Raw genomic sequence first — 14,702 nt, forward strand, 5'->3', positions numbered from 1 at the left:
TGTATGAGTAATCCAGAAGAGAGGGCCAATTCAATTGGGCTATATTCAAACTCATTTAAAACTTGCATCAGATACAAGAGGGGTTGCTCTGATGGTAAGCAACCCCCACTTCCAACCGAGAGGTAGTGAATTCGAGTCACCCCAAGAGCAAAGGTGGGGAGTTCTTGGAGAAAAGGATGTCGAAGGTCTATTTGGAAACAGCCTCTCTACCTTTGGTAGGGGTATGGTCTGCGTACATACTACCCTCCCCAAAACCCACTAGTGGGATTATACTGAGTTGTTGTTGTTGTTGTTGTTGTTGTTGTTAAAACTTGCATCAGACCTATAAAGCCGTAGAAACGACACCAGGTAGCCATTCTAAAAGACTGTTATTTAAGAATTAGGCAGTGCGTCCTGAATGTCAATTTTTCAATTCAATTGTTCAGGAAAAAAATATCCTGAGTTGTCCTAAAATTAAGATTTTTAATTTAAAATTTCAGAACAAAATAAATACTAGTCAATTCCTAAATAGCACCCCTGAGAATGACTACCCGTGCACTCGTCCCTATAAAACATTCTATATTTTCCCATTTTCTCTTGTCATTCTAGTGTAAGATCAAGCTCAAGGATATGTGGTGTTATGGTGTATAGTGCGACAACTTTTTGATACATTATAGGTTAGTTCACATGAAATAGATGAATTTTTTCTTATCTTATTTCTTGATAATAAAACTTACGAATTCTCACAAATTACACAAGGTCTTGAATATTTTTTAAGGTATAGTACAACTTTTTCTCTCGAGCCTAAAAAACAAACAAAGAAATGCTTAAACATATATGAGTTCTTTTATTAACTAAAAATAAAGAATATTTTTTAATTATATGGTATTCGAGGCTTACTAGTCCGACTAATCAGAATTTACATCGGATGGATTTATTCCTCTCCCATAAGGAAATTAATTTTTATGGCTCGAACTCAAAATTCTAGTGGGTGGTGCAATAGTTCCCATCATCCCACATGTGCCGGAGGGTAACAAAGAATGGTGTTGGTGAAAATAGAGGCATATTTAAAATTTATTCTCTATACATTCATTTTTTAAGGTTCAATATTAATAAACTTTTACATATAAATTTATAGGTTCAGTTAAATCCGGTAAAGGTCAGACGTGGCTAAAAATAACCAGTAAGTATGGGATTGGTAGATATTGGAAATCAAAACACGTGGTTAATAGAGAATGAAACCGTAAACTAGAGGGACTCTTTTGTTCATTTACTACAAACATTTATCGTTAAATCCAAAGTTATATTCAAAATCTAGAGTAATCAGATACTTTAAATCTGCCATTAATGTGGAACAAATATCTAGCAAATAGCAATAAATTATGCAGGCATAGCAAATGGGGAAAAAATGTGTATAATTTACCTGATTTCCCCCCCCCCAAAATAGTGTTCATCTTTTTCCACATTAAGTGTCAACTTTGTATAAAAAGGAAATCATTTGATCTTTTTGAGTTGCTCCTAAAGGGGTTAATTTCTTGTAAAGAAAAGTTTATATTTATAGCCTACATAGAAAGTAGAGTGTTAGCCAAACTATTTTAATTATTTATGCTATTTATGAAATAACCAAAAAGAACTTACTAAAAACAAGAACGTGTTGTAAGACGGGCAGAGGCGGATTTACCACGTAAAATATGGTTCACGTGAACCCGTGGTCCTCAGATTAAAATATAGATATGATAGTACATAATTTGACAAAAATAATTATATATACTTGATAGAACTCATGGTCAAAAGAGACTAAGTGGTGTACTAGTTTTGGTCTCTTATTTCCAATAGCCTAAGGTCAGGGGATCAAATACCCTACCAACCTTTTGGTTTAATTTTTTTTTTAAAAGAATAAGACGAGTAAATGTCTTACCGCCCCTTTTTCTCAAATAATATATTTTTCTAATAATCATGGTTTTCGATTCATTAATGTCTCGACAAATAAGATGAAATCACCTAGTTTTTTTCTCGGAATTTGAACCTAAAATATCATAATTCTCAACTAATTTATTGAACACTAGAACATACCTTTAAGTGCAAAATAATAAAAATTTCTAAACACATTTTTTACGACATGTAAGAAAAGAATTGAAGGGGAGCCTTAGAGTAGCGATAAAGTTATTTTCGTCTGATATATAAGTCACGGATTCGAGTCGTGAATATAATCACTAAGGCATGCGCATATTGCGAAGTACTTTCTGCACCGAACTATTTTTCTTTTAACGTAAAAAGGAACAAAAATTTGCTAAATCAGTAATAAAATATGTGAGATCAGAGGAATCAAACAACTTGCCAAATTAGACAAGTGTTAAATAATAATAATAATAATAATAAAATAATTCCACTAAATTTTCACTTCCTTTTAACTTATATGTGGAGGAGACAACCCCAAAGAGAAAATACTTAGCTGCAGATAAAATATTCTAACTAATATTCAAACTCTTTCTCAGTGCTTCACGAATTACAAGGCACACTCAGGTGGACACATCTTTGCCACTAATGGCCATTTTCATCCCCAATAACTTTTGGCCTTTTCTTACTCACATGCAAACTCTCTTTTGTCACACCCCACATAAACTTTTTCCATATAAAAGTCTGAATTAGTTGCTTTTATACCCCCTAACTTATGAAAATTTACTCAATTTGTAACCTTATTGTTTAAATCTTAGGATTGTGACTTGTACCTTTTTTGTTTCCGATTCGTGTACGGTATCCGTATTGGAACTCAATTATATTCGAATTCGCGCTACGTAGGGCCTTATTTAAGGGGAAGCGTTCCCTAGCAAAGATTTTTTAATACCCAGAGCTCGAACCCGAGATCTCTAGTTGGTGACTTGTAACTTGATTATTTTAATTCCAATTATCTACGTATGGTTTCGTGAAATGACTATGATATGATCATCACTATCAAGGGCAAATGTATATCAAGGACAAATTCAATTGAATCCATAACTTTTGATTCACAACAAAAATTTGTGTGTAAAGATCTCCTATAATTATAATAAATTATATATATGAATTCATAACTTTACAAATATAATATGTTCGATATTACTTAAATATTGTACTCACATAATCTAAATCCTGAATATGTCTATGATCACTATGCCTTCTTCCATGTAGCTAGAGCAATTACATTCGTGCAATAAGATTTCATATCAGCTTGTCGTACTGAATATTTGTTGTCAAAAAGTTAGGAGTAAGGAAGAATTCATTTCATAATAAAGAGATTTTCATTTCACTATATGACACTCTTACTATTTGAGAGTCGTAATATTGCTTATTACATGTTCTCATATATTTTTAGTCATTTTAAGTCGTAACTTATGGAGTAATACTTTGTATGTAATAAATATGTAAAATTAATTTTTTTAAATTTAAAAAATTGATGTCTGAATTAAGCTAGAAAATTAGGTAATTTAACTTTCATAGTCCGAACTACTAGGTTTGTTATTGTTGTTGCAACCCGAACTCCTTTCTTTTTGCAATGATTTGCGAAAGAATAAAAGGGGTTTTACATAACGCAAATATGATTTAATCGGGTCAATTAATTCTATATTAGGGAATTAATATGTAAAAAGAATAGAACTAGTATAGAGAAAAATTAGGGGGCTAATTAATAACAAGACAAAAAGATGTACGCGAAGTGCAATAGTTGTATATATACAAGGGTATCAAGAAAAAATAAAAAAATAAAAAAATCAGATCTCCAAATATGCCATCTTTGTTGTACTTAAAAGACCAAGATATCGAATGACGTGTCAAACTACCAATAAAACTATGACACGTGGACACCTCGAGAGCTTGTTACGTTTAAGCATGCATGTAAGGAAGAAAGACCGTCGCAGGATCCTCCCCTTATATCGCCTATTATATATATTTACACAACTCCCTTTTTGTGAATCCCATTTTCTCAAATAGCCAAAAAAATTAGCCTCATTCTCTTTCCCTAATAGAAAGAGAGAGAGTGTGTGTGTGGGGGTGAAGGCTCAAGGCCAAAGAGGTAATTTTTCCTCCAATTATCGACATTGTTTTCACCTGCATTTTATTTGTTTTTTAATTTCATGATTCTTGATTTGTTATGAGTTTTTTTGTTTGATTTTAGCTGCATTGAGTTTTTCTTGGCTAGATCTGTAATGGGGTTTCTCTTTAGTTTTTCTGTGATTTCCCATGTTTGGTACTTCCATTGGGGCTCTGATTAATCTGGATTCGAGCTTAATCTGGATACCTCCTCTATTTAATTTGGATTAATCTGGATTCGAGCTTAATCTGGATACATCTTCTGATTAATTTGGATTTGCTCTACTTGAGGCTTGTTAAAGGAGACTTTTGAACCCGAGACTTCTAATTAAGAGTTGAGGTTTCTTTTTAGACTTGGTAGAAACAGAGTCACTTATTTAAATTTGTCACAAAAGCCTTTGATTTCTTCTTTTTTTGTGTGAATTTTTGCATGCATGAGCCATCTTGAGAAAAAGTGTTTTTTTTTAACTATTTTGTGATAGGTAAATTTTTGGGTTTATTTTAGTTGGGGTTCTGGTTAATCTGGATTCGAGCTATATGCTCTGGCTAATCTGGATTTGTGCTACGTAAGGCTTGTTAGAGGGGAGCGTTGAACCCGAGACTTCTAATCAAGAGTGATTATTTCTCTTTATATTTTGCAGAAACAAAGTCACATATTTAAATTTGTCACATAAGCCTTTGATTTCTGTTTTTGTGTGTGAATTTTTGCATGCATGGCGAGAAAAAGTGTTTTTTTAAAACCTTTATGTGATAGGTAATTTTCTGGGTTTATTTTAGTTTTTTTTATCCAGAACTATAGAATTTTCATGCATGATTTTTGGATGATATATTGATATTTTTATGGGATTTGTTTTTGCTTGAGAGCGGTAAGTACAGATTTTTCTCAAAGTTTGGTATATTGGAGCATGTTTAATGTGAGAATTTGAAAAGCTTTTGGGGGTAGAAAGATGAAATTTTTAATCCTTTTTAGGTGGCGGCTACCGGCCAAATCAATCTTGGTTTATATCAGTCCTTTTTTTTTCGTATTTTAGTAAAAAAAAATTATTTCGATTTGATTTGTTCAAATCATTATGTGGGGCGTTATGATTTTGACAAATCCACTTTTCCATCATGACAAAAAAATAGTGATTCTTACTTTTGTTGACCTCACAAGTCTTTTCTTTTAAGATTTTGAATTTTTTTTCCTAAAGAGGATTGAAAAATGGTTTTGATTTCCAGTTTGGGTTATCAATTTTTGAAAAAGCATTAGCTTTTATGAAAATCATTGTTATTATTACTGCATAGAATTTGAAAAGTAATAATCCATTTAAAAAAAGAATTTGAGAAATAAATTTTTACTATTTGATTAGATTCAATGTACCCATTGCCTATTATAGATATACAGCCACCATAAGTTTTTAGAGATTCTGTACTGATGTTATATCTCAGATGGGGACATGACTTGTGAGAGTAAATGGGAATTGTCAGAGTATTACTCCTTTGAATGGTCAAGATTACTATGCTTTGGTTCCCTAGCTTGAATGGCTGGGAAATTTCTGTGGTAGGTAGTTTTATTTTTACTATCTATTTTCATTAGTGTAGTGCTTATGCTTTTCTGAGCCGATGGTCTATTAGAAACAACCTCTCTATCCTTTCTATACTCATGAGGTAGGGTAAGGATTGCGTATACACTATTTCACTGGGTATGTTGTTGTTGTTGTTGTCGTTGTTGTAGTTTTATCTTTTTTTTTCCCTTTTTAATCAAGGTGGGGTTTGGGTTAGCTTGCGTGGACCTAGACTTTGCCACTTGGTACTTGCTATCTCCGGTACCGCGGTGCGGGTGCTTCACTTCTTTGAGTAACTCTATATACTTGCCACAAACAGAGCCAGACCCAGGATTTGAAGGTCAAGTAGCACTTTTGGATTCAATCAAAATTTGTTTTGTATATAGAGTGTCCGATATATCACTATTCTCTAAAGACATATATACTTGTATACGTAGAATATTTGCTGAATTTTACGGGTGCTGATAACCCCTCTTTATATAGCATAGCATAGGTTCGCCGGCCACAAAAGAGCCTATTCTCTCTCTTCAGCTCTGTAAAAGGTATGTAAACAAGTGCACAACAAAAGTATGTGGCACACCTTCCACATTTTAGTTCTCTTCTGTGATATGATTTCCTGTGAGAAGTGATTTATGACTTGGAAAATTAATGCTGTAGTAGTGCTGTACTTTTTAATTGCTTTTGCTGTCTATTTTAATTGGTTGGTTGGTTGATGTTATTAATGGTTTACCTTTTAATTAATAGATGAGGGTCCAATGGTCCTAGCTTAAAAAAGTCAATAACCTTCATTATTGTTGAGTTGCACCAGACTAATTTTTCTTCTTTAATTAGTTGTATAGATGTTTTCACATCACTGTTGCATTGTTTTGAATTTGAAGGAACTGGAAAAAGTAGAATAACGTGTAGTAATGGAAGTTACATATACAAGTTATTTCAGAGAAAGCAAACACTAATTATAATTATAGTAAACTTAATTGAGTTACCTATATAGTCATTAGTTGTTGAGTTTTGACTGGTTGAGAGATTTGAGTATGTTTGGAAATTGCTTAATGTAATGATATGTTGAATTTGATAAAAAAAGTAGTACTTATTGGCCTAGAACACGACTCGTGTTACACGAATGAGATGACTAAAAGTTTGGTGAGATGTCATCTGAGTTTATGCATGTGATGATTTTTTTTCTTTAGGAAACTCTTATTAATCTACTTCTTGTCAAGTTGTTTAAATGTGGAAACTGGACTAATATTCTTTAGGCATTAGGTACACTCTACTTCAGTGATGAAAAATGAATGATTGATGCCAACTTTTTGTTGTCAATTTTCTTTTGTATGTGTGTGTGTGTAACCTAATATACAAATGATGAAACATTCCTTTTCCATGAAAAAGTTTCAATTCATTCAGTTTTTCCCCATCCAGTATAAGTGGTTGGTTTGCTGTCTGATTATCAGTTATTCATTATTTTTTGTACCTTTGGGTTCGAGCCGTGGAAGCAGCCACTAACAATTGGCGGGAAGTCTTGTGCATTGGCCTACCCTTTGGTTTAGGCACTCTGCACTTGGTTATGATCTATATATTTCCTGATCTTTGATCTTTGCAACCTTAGTTCTATGATGCATGAAAATTTGTGGTGATAATGACTTTGATTTGGGCATTTAGTAGGAATAGCTGTAATGTGCTGTATTATGATTGTGTATCTGTGTAATGTAAATCTTTTGATGTATTAGTCTTATTTATGTTTCTGTATTTGAGTTATAAATCAGTGGAAATTTGGGGCCTCATATTTCTGTTTTGGAATTTTATGTGGACCCTGTTGCTATAGACCTCAAGTTTCTGTCAGAAGATTGAATTGTTGATTTGGTACTTCTTCTCTGCCAGTGATAGTTTGATCTCTAAATTAAGACCTTTCATGTCTGATTTGGTTCTTGACTTTATTGATTGTGGGGTGGAAACATTAAGGGACCACACTTATTTTGCGAATGTTTAATTTTCTTTCTTTTATGCATTCATCTGTTTGCTTACAGATTATCTTATATCAAGATAATAATCGACGAACTGTTAAGTGAAACAAGATTAATGTACATTTTGCAGGTTCGGGATTGAAGAGGTAAGGAAGCGAAAATGGGAGCCGGCGGTAATATGTCTGTTGTAACCGGCAAGACTGGCGAAAAGAAGAATCCTCTTGAAAAGGTACCAACCTCAAAGCCTCCTTTCACAGTTGGTGATATCAAGAAGGCCATCCCACCTCACTGCTTTCAGCGGTCTCTCGTTCGTTCGTTCTCCTATGTTGTGTATGACCTTTTACTGGTGTCCGTCTTCTACTACATTGCCACCACTTATTTCCACCTCCTCCCGTCCCCGTATTGCTACCTTGCATGGCCTATTTACTGGATTTGTCAGGGTTGTGTTTGCACTGGTATTTGGGTTATTGCGCACGAATGTGGCCACCATGCCTTTAGTGACTACCAGTGGGTCGATGACGCTGTCGGGCTAATCCTCCACTCTGCTCTGATGGTTCCTTACTTCTCTTGGAAATATAGTCATCGTCGCCACCACTCCAACACTGGCTCTCTCGAGCGTGATGAGGTCTTTGTGCCTAAGCCGAAATCACAACTCGGATGGTATTCCAAGTACTTGAACAATCCACCAGGCCGGGTGATTTCACTTACAATCACCCTTACTCTTGGCTGGCCTTTGTACTTGGCTTTCAATGTTTCTGGCCGACATTATGATCGCTTTGCATGTCACTATGACCCTTACGGCCCAATCTACAATGACCGCGAGAGGCTACAGATCTTCCTTTCTGATGCTGGAGTTCTTGGAGCTGGTTATCTGCTATATCGTATTGCCTTAGTTAAAGGGCTAGCTTGGCTCGTGTGTATGTATGGCGTACCCCTCCTAATTGTGAACGGCTTCCTTGTCTTGATCACTTATTTGCAGCACACTCACCCGTCATTGCCTCACTACGATTCATCCGAATGGGATTGGCTAAGGGGAGCTTTGGCAACAGTCGACAGAGACTATGGCATTCTAAACAAGGTCTTCCACAACATCACCGATACTCACGTAGTCCACCATCTGTTCTCAACCATGCCACACTACAACGCGATGGAGGCAACAAAAGCAGTCAAGCCATTACTCGGAGACTACTACCAATTTGACGGAACTCCGGTTTTCAAGGCAATGTGGAGGGAAGCAAAAGAGTGTATCTATGTTGAGAAAGATGAAGCATCTCAAGGCAAAGGTGTTTTCTGGTACAAAAACAAACTCTGAACATGGAATTTGGAATTGATCTTTGGTTATGTTTGGTCTGAGTCTAAGAGTCTTAAGTATGTATTATGGATTTTAAGTTAATTTAGCTAGTGTTTTGTACTTTTTAGTAAAGGGAGGTTTATGTTTTTGATGAAACTGGGAGAAAAAAAATGAAAAAAAATAGAGGAACAAAATGCATCCTCCACCTCCCTTTAGTATGTAACCTTTTATGTAATGAACTACCAGTTTTAAATTATGCCTTTGTGAAGACTTAAATGAGGTGTCTAAATGGTACTGAATTTTTGTGTCTACAACTTGTTTTTTTTCCCTTTCTTTTTCCGGTTTGAACTTGAGCCGTGGGTCCATCGGAAACAGTCTTTCTTCCCAGCCCTTCTAGGGTAGGTGTAAGGTTGCGAACATCTCATTCTCCCCGGACACTACTTGTAAAAAATTAATGGGTTTGTTGTTTTGAACTTGAACAGAATTATGCAATTTCATATTTTACTACTCCCTTAGATGAGATAGCTTGATTCAACACGGAGTTTAAGAAGAAAAAAAAGACTTGAAATTTGTGGTCCTAAAAGTTTAAGGGGTCATGACATTTGTGTGGTTGTAAAAACTTCACATTAAAGGTAAAATAAATAAAATAAAAAGTTTAAAGTTAAATTATTTTTAATAGTAAAAATATTTTTTTTTTAACGGTCTAATAAGAATAATGTGACTTGAAAAAGAGGGGTATTTCAAAGTGTGCGATGGGATTAATATTACAGGTGGAAAAGGTCTATAGACCTTCCATTAGTATTTGGCTATATGACAATATGTACAAACCGGGTGGCGGGTAGTTAACTAAGAATGAGGCTACTTTTTTAAAAGTGGGCTAGCTTTTAAATTCGAATAAATGACATCAATAATTGGGTTCATGACCATGTGCTTTATCAAAATAGTCATCATTCTTTTGATAGCTGCCCTCTAAATTTAGATTTATAATTGAAGATGCAATAAAATTTGTACATTACTTTGTTACAAATTATCTCAAATTATTGAAAAAATGATACTATATAGCCGCTCTCAAAATAATAACTGAAAAATATATATATATAGAATTTCGGCCGCAAACTAGAAGTGATCTTTGCCCTAAACTATTGTTCATTCTATACATGAAGAATTGGCTTAAAGTCAAACATGAATCGTCGCGATTTTGCTGCTAAATCGAACTGAATTTAGAATCAATGGGTTCAACATGTTCAGTTTGTTCTTATTATTTTATTTTTATGTTTTCAGATTATTTCATATGCAACATAGTTTGAGGCACAACAACAACAACAACAACAACCCAGTGTAATCCCACAAGTGGGTCTGGGAAGGGTAATATGTACGCAGACCTTACCTCTACCCGAGGGGCAGAGAGGCTGTTTCCAGGAGACCCTCCAACATAGTTTGAGGCAAATGCAATATATTCAGTTGAACACGTAAAACTGCCCCAAAAGCCGGCTTTGATAGCTAAGTTATGATCTTATTTCAATTGTGCAAGTTTTTTTGGTACAAAACTGGAGTGAAGAAAAGAGAGGGATGTCAAGGCTTTTAATAAATCATAAACCTCTTAATAAAAAAGATTATAGGCCCTACAGACGCTTCAGGCCTAATCATTTCGGATAACGCTTACGTCATCTGTATTACCACGACTGCGGGCACAGAGTTAGTCGATGCTTATAGTTAACCTTTACCTAGAAAAGAATTAATATTCAAAAAGATAAAATATAGTAAGATATATTCCAAGTTTGACTGTAAATCATGATTTTTTCAAATATAATTTGATCAACATTGTATAGAATCAGGAAAAAATCAACAGTTGACGAAAATAAACAAGATTTGATGAAAGGATACTACTAGATGAGAGATTTTATATATTATAATATTCTTATTATTAGTACTAAGATTTTGACATATATGCCAAATTATTTCTGAAACACAACAAGGAAGACCAAAAACATAACCTAGAGACTTTCAACATAAAGGATAATTAATAGCAAATCATCTACTAATAAATGATCTGGAATTAAACATTAAAACTTTATTTTTACTTCTTCTTCTTCTCCTCTTCCTTGGACAGCTTAATCACCTGAAATTAATTAACATAATGCAGCATTAGGCACTGTATATATTATTAAATGAAGAACTACTTCACCAATTATAGAAACAATTTGAAAAAGAAAAAGAAAACAATGAACTGCTTGGACTAAAAAGTGTAATTTTTTGAAAAAAGTAATACTTGGAATTAATTTTAAAAATGATATTTGAAATTATGCTTGGACATGCATTTCACTTGAAAAAATATTGTAATTATTGGAGTGAATTCCACCCTTAACGTTTGAAGAAGACGTACAATCATTTATCACTCACTTATGGAAAAAGTAAGGATAATTTAGTCAAATACACATCATGATTAGTGCTATTAAAAGTGTGTCAAAATCTTAAACGACATATAAAAAAATGATAGAAGGGGGTTATAACTTACTTGAACACCCTTGCAAGGGCTATCAACATCACAATAAGATTCAATAGTAATTAACACTTGATTATCCAAATTCTCTGCATATTTATAACAAGGGCAACTAGTACCAAGTATGCTCTTGAATGTTGGGCAGCATGGATCAATTTTAGTTTCGTTGAACATGCACCTGTAAATATTTGATTCATCACTAGCTGAGCAGCTCGAACTCGGGGCGGGAGGGGGTGGGGATGGTGGTGGAGGGCTTGGTCGTGGTCGTGGCTGTGGTGGCGGAGGAGGGCTAGGGCATGGTCGTGGTCGTGGTCGTGGTGGTGGAGGAGGGCTAGGGCATGGTCGCGGTCGTGGTGGTGGTGGAGGAGGGCTAGGGCATGGTCGTGGTCGTGGTCGTGGACGTGGACGTGGAGGAGGGCATGGCCATGGGGGTGGCGGTGGCCACGGGAATGGCCATGTCAGATAACATGGAATTTCCCATGGCAAGAGTAGTTGTAACTCATTCCTGTCATCGGCCACGGCCAATTCGGCCACAACCACTTCTCTCGCTGTGGCCACTTGTTGGTGGCTGCAAAACAAAAATGCAGCCACCATTAACATTATGAGCATATTGTTCATGGTTGCCATTTTTCGCTGAATGGTTTGTGTTATACAGTGAAGTGATATGAGCTATCTATATATAGTCATTATTATAGTTACTGTGGTAAGTAGGATTACAGTAAATTAGTTGGCTATCATACTCTGCTCCCTGTAGGTAGTAAAAGAGTGACTGTAGGACATATATCACATGCAAATAAGTTACATCCTTTCGTTTCAAAATGGGCCGTACAATTGGATAATGTTTTATACTTTTACAGTTACACAAATAGCTGGCCAAATTTCTTGCTGACCTGCTTTAACCGGTATATACTAACCGGTATATACAGATTATACATAATTATATAAATATATGAACTACTTATATATACCCCCCACACACACATACCTACCGATTATTTTTAGTTTAAGAGATTAGCTAAGCAGTTATTTGGGTCCATTACATTTTTATGTTGCATTCTACTTGCATGAAGTTTAAATATGGTAGAAAATATTAAAATAATAATTAAAAACTTAGTTTAGTAAAGAACTTATCACATTTGAATTTGAATTCTTAAAATTTATAGAATTTATATACAAATAAAATAATTTCAAACAATTTAGACCGTCTTGAAATGAAAAGATTTATGTATAAGTTAAAATGGACACCACCAACAACAACAACAACAACAACGACTCAGTATAATCTCACAAGTGGGGTCTGGGGAGGGTAATATGTACGCAGACCTTACCCCTACCCCGAAGGGTAGAGAGACTGTTTCCAGGAGACCCTCGGCTCAAAAAAGCAACAGGAGCCGATATATTAGTACCATAAAAATGCATAATAAAATAACATCAATATAAGAGATATGAAATACAGAATACGAAATACGAAATAGATGACTGGTATAGTAAAACTAGCAGGTAAAGCTCTGCATCAATAGACGACCAATGACATTCTTAGTCTAACTCCTAACTGGCTAGTCTCACTCTATTGTGCTGTAGAAATATTCACAACTTTCCCTAACCTACAACCTTAATGCTCGACCTCCATAATTCTCTGTCAAGGGCCATGTCCTCAGTAATCCTAAGTCACGCCATGTCCTGTCTAATCACCTCTCCCCAATACTTCTTAGGTCGCCATCTACCTCTCCGCGTGCCCAATACAGCCAGTCGCTCACACCTCCTCACCGGGCATCAGTGCTCCTCCTCTGAATGTGCCTGAACCATCTGGGTCTTACTTCCCGCATCTTGTCCTCCATGGGGGCCACGCCCACCTTCTCTCGAATATCTTCATTCCTAATCTTATCCATCCTTGTATGCCCGCACATCCACCTCAACATCCTCATCTCTGCTACTTTCATCTTCTGGATGTGTGAGTTCTTTACCGGCCAACATTCAGTTCCATATAACATGGCAGGCCTAACCACTGCTCTATAAAACTTACCTTTTAGTAACGGTGGCACTTTCTTGTCACACAAGACTCCCGACGCTAACCTCCACTTCATCCACCCCACCCCTATACGGTGTGTGACATCCTCGTCAATCTCCCCGATCCCCTGAATAACCGATCCAAGGTACTTGAAACTACCCCTTTTGGGAATGACTTGAGAGTCAAGCCTCACTTCAACTCCTACTTCCGTCGGCTCAACTCCAAATTTGCACTCGAGGTATTCCGTCTTCGTCCTGCTCAACTTGAAACCTTTAGACTCAAGAGCATGTCTCCAAATCTCTAGCCTCTCGTTGACGCCGCCTCGTGTCTCGTCAATTAGAATAATGTCATCAGCAAATAGCATGCACCATGGCACCTCCCCTTGAATATGATGAGTCAGTGCATCCATCACCAGGGCAAATAGGAATGGGCTGAGCGCAGACCCTTGGTGCAACCCCGTAATAACTGGAAAGTGTTCAGAGTCGCCTCCTACTGTCCTAACCCGAGTCTTAGCTCCAGCATACATGTCTTTAATTACCCTAATATAGTCAACCGAGACCCCTTTATCCTCTAGGCAACTCCATAAGACCTCCCTAGGAACCTTATCGTACGCTTTCTCCAGATCAATAAACACCATGTGGAGATCCTTCTTTCTATCCCTGTACTGTTCCACCATCCTCCTAATAAGGTGGATAGCTTCTGTGGTAGATCGCCCCGGCATGAACCCGAACTGGTTGTCTGAAATAGACACCATGATCTAATTAAATTATCCTAACGAAGTCACCAAAAACTAGGTAGATAACTAAACAAAAGAACATCAAAGTTCAAATGAGAATACATTCCACTGTTTATTAAGTATTAAAATAAATATTTAATAGTTTAATCATTATGAGGTTATAAAAAAAATTGACGTTACTATTTATTTCACTTAAATATCTAATAATTTAAACATTCTCTGTTTCCCTGTTGAACATAACAAGGATACCCAACTAATCACATTCCATACGCAGATAAGTACGAGTATATTTCATTCATTGCATTTTCTTTCACTTAGCGCCTTTAATTAATTAGATTGAACTTAAATATACAGATAGTGTAAAGATTTTTTTTTTCTAGTAATATAATTTAATTCGGTATAATAACGGCCCGTTTGGCCATACAAAAAGATTCTTTTTTTTTTTTGGGAAATTTTTCACTTTTTTTTTCAAAATCAGTGTTTGGCCATGAAATTTATTTTTACTTGAAGATAAATTTCGAAATTTTGAAAAAATTTGAAAACTCCAAAAAAAAAACTATTTTTTAAAATTTTCACTTCAAATCACTCACAAAAATTCAAAAATAGCCCAAAATTATATTA

The 14,702-nt window shown here is 35.5% G+C and overlaps 2 protein-coding genes across 5 annotated transcripts; one reads left to right on the forward strand and one right to left on the reverse strand.

The window, feature by feature from the left end:
- Nucleotides 1-3,868: 3,868 nt before the first annotated feature.
- Nucleotides 3,869-9,113, forward strand: LOC104226786 (delta(12)-acyl-lipid-desaturase-like). Of its 4 annotated transcripts, none has more exons than XM_009778854.2 (2): nucleotides 3,869-4,027; nucleotides 7,677-9,113. In XM_009778854.2, the coding sequence occupies exon 2, from the start codon at nucleotides 7,707-7,709 to the stop codon at nucleotides 8,856-8,858; it is 1,152 nt and encodes a 383-aa protein (XP_009777156.1). In that variant the 5' UTR covers nucleotides 3,869-4,027; nucleotides 7,677-7,706; the 3' UTR covers nucleotides 8,859-9,113. The 4 variants fall into 4 exon arrangements, with proteins under 4 accessions (XP_009777156.1, XP_070018432.1, XP_070018433.1 ...); XM_070162331.1 differs by lacking the exon at nucleotides 3,869-4,027 and adding an exon at nucleotides 6,106-6,130; XM_070162332.1 differs by lacking the exon at nucleotides 3,869-4,027 and adding an exon at nucleotides 7,123-7,146.
- Nucleotides 9,114-10,705: 1,592 nt separating this feature from the next.
- On the reverse strand, nucleotides 10,706-12,005 carry LOC104226785 (uncharacterized). Its single transcript, XM_070162981.1, has 2 exons — nucleotides 11,353-12,005; nucleotides 10,706-10,956 (listed from the first exon to the last, which is right to left on the reverse strand). Exons 1-2 carry the CDS (start codon nucleotides 11,962-11,964, stop codon nucleotides 10,915-10,917), a joined length of 654 nt encoding a protein of 217 aa, XP_070019082.1. The 5' UTR covers nucleotides 11,965-12,005; the 3' UTR covers nucleotides 10,706-10,914.
- Between the last annotated feature and the right edge of the window lie 2,697 nt (nucleotides 12,006-14,702).

Source organism: Nicotiana sylvestris, chromosome 11 (assembly GCF_000393655.2).
Source record: "Nicotiana sylvestris chromosome 11, ASM39365v2, whole genome shotgun sequence".
Taxonomy (NCBI): Eukaryota; Viridiplantae; Streptophyta; class Magnoliopsida; order Solanales; family Solanaceae; genus Nicotiana; species Nicotiana sylvestris.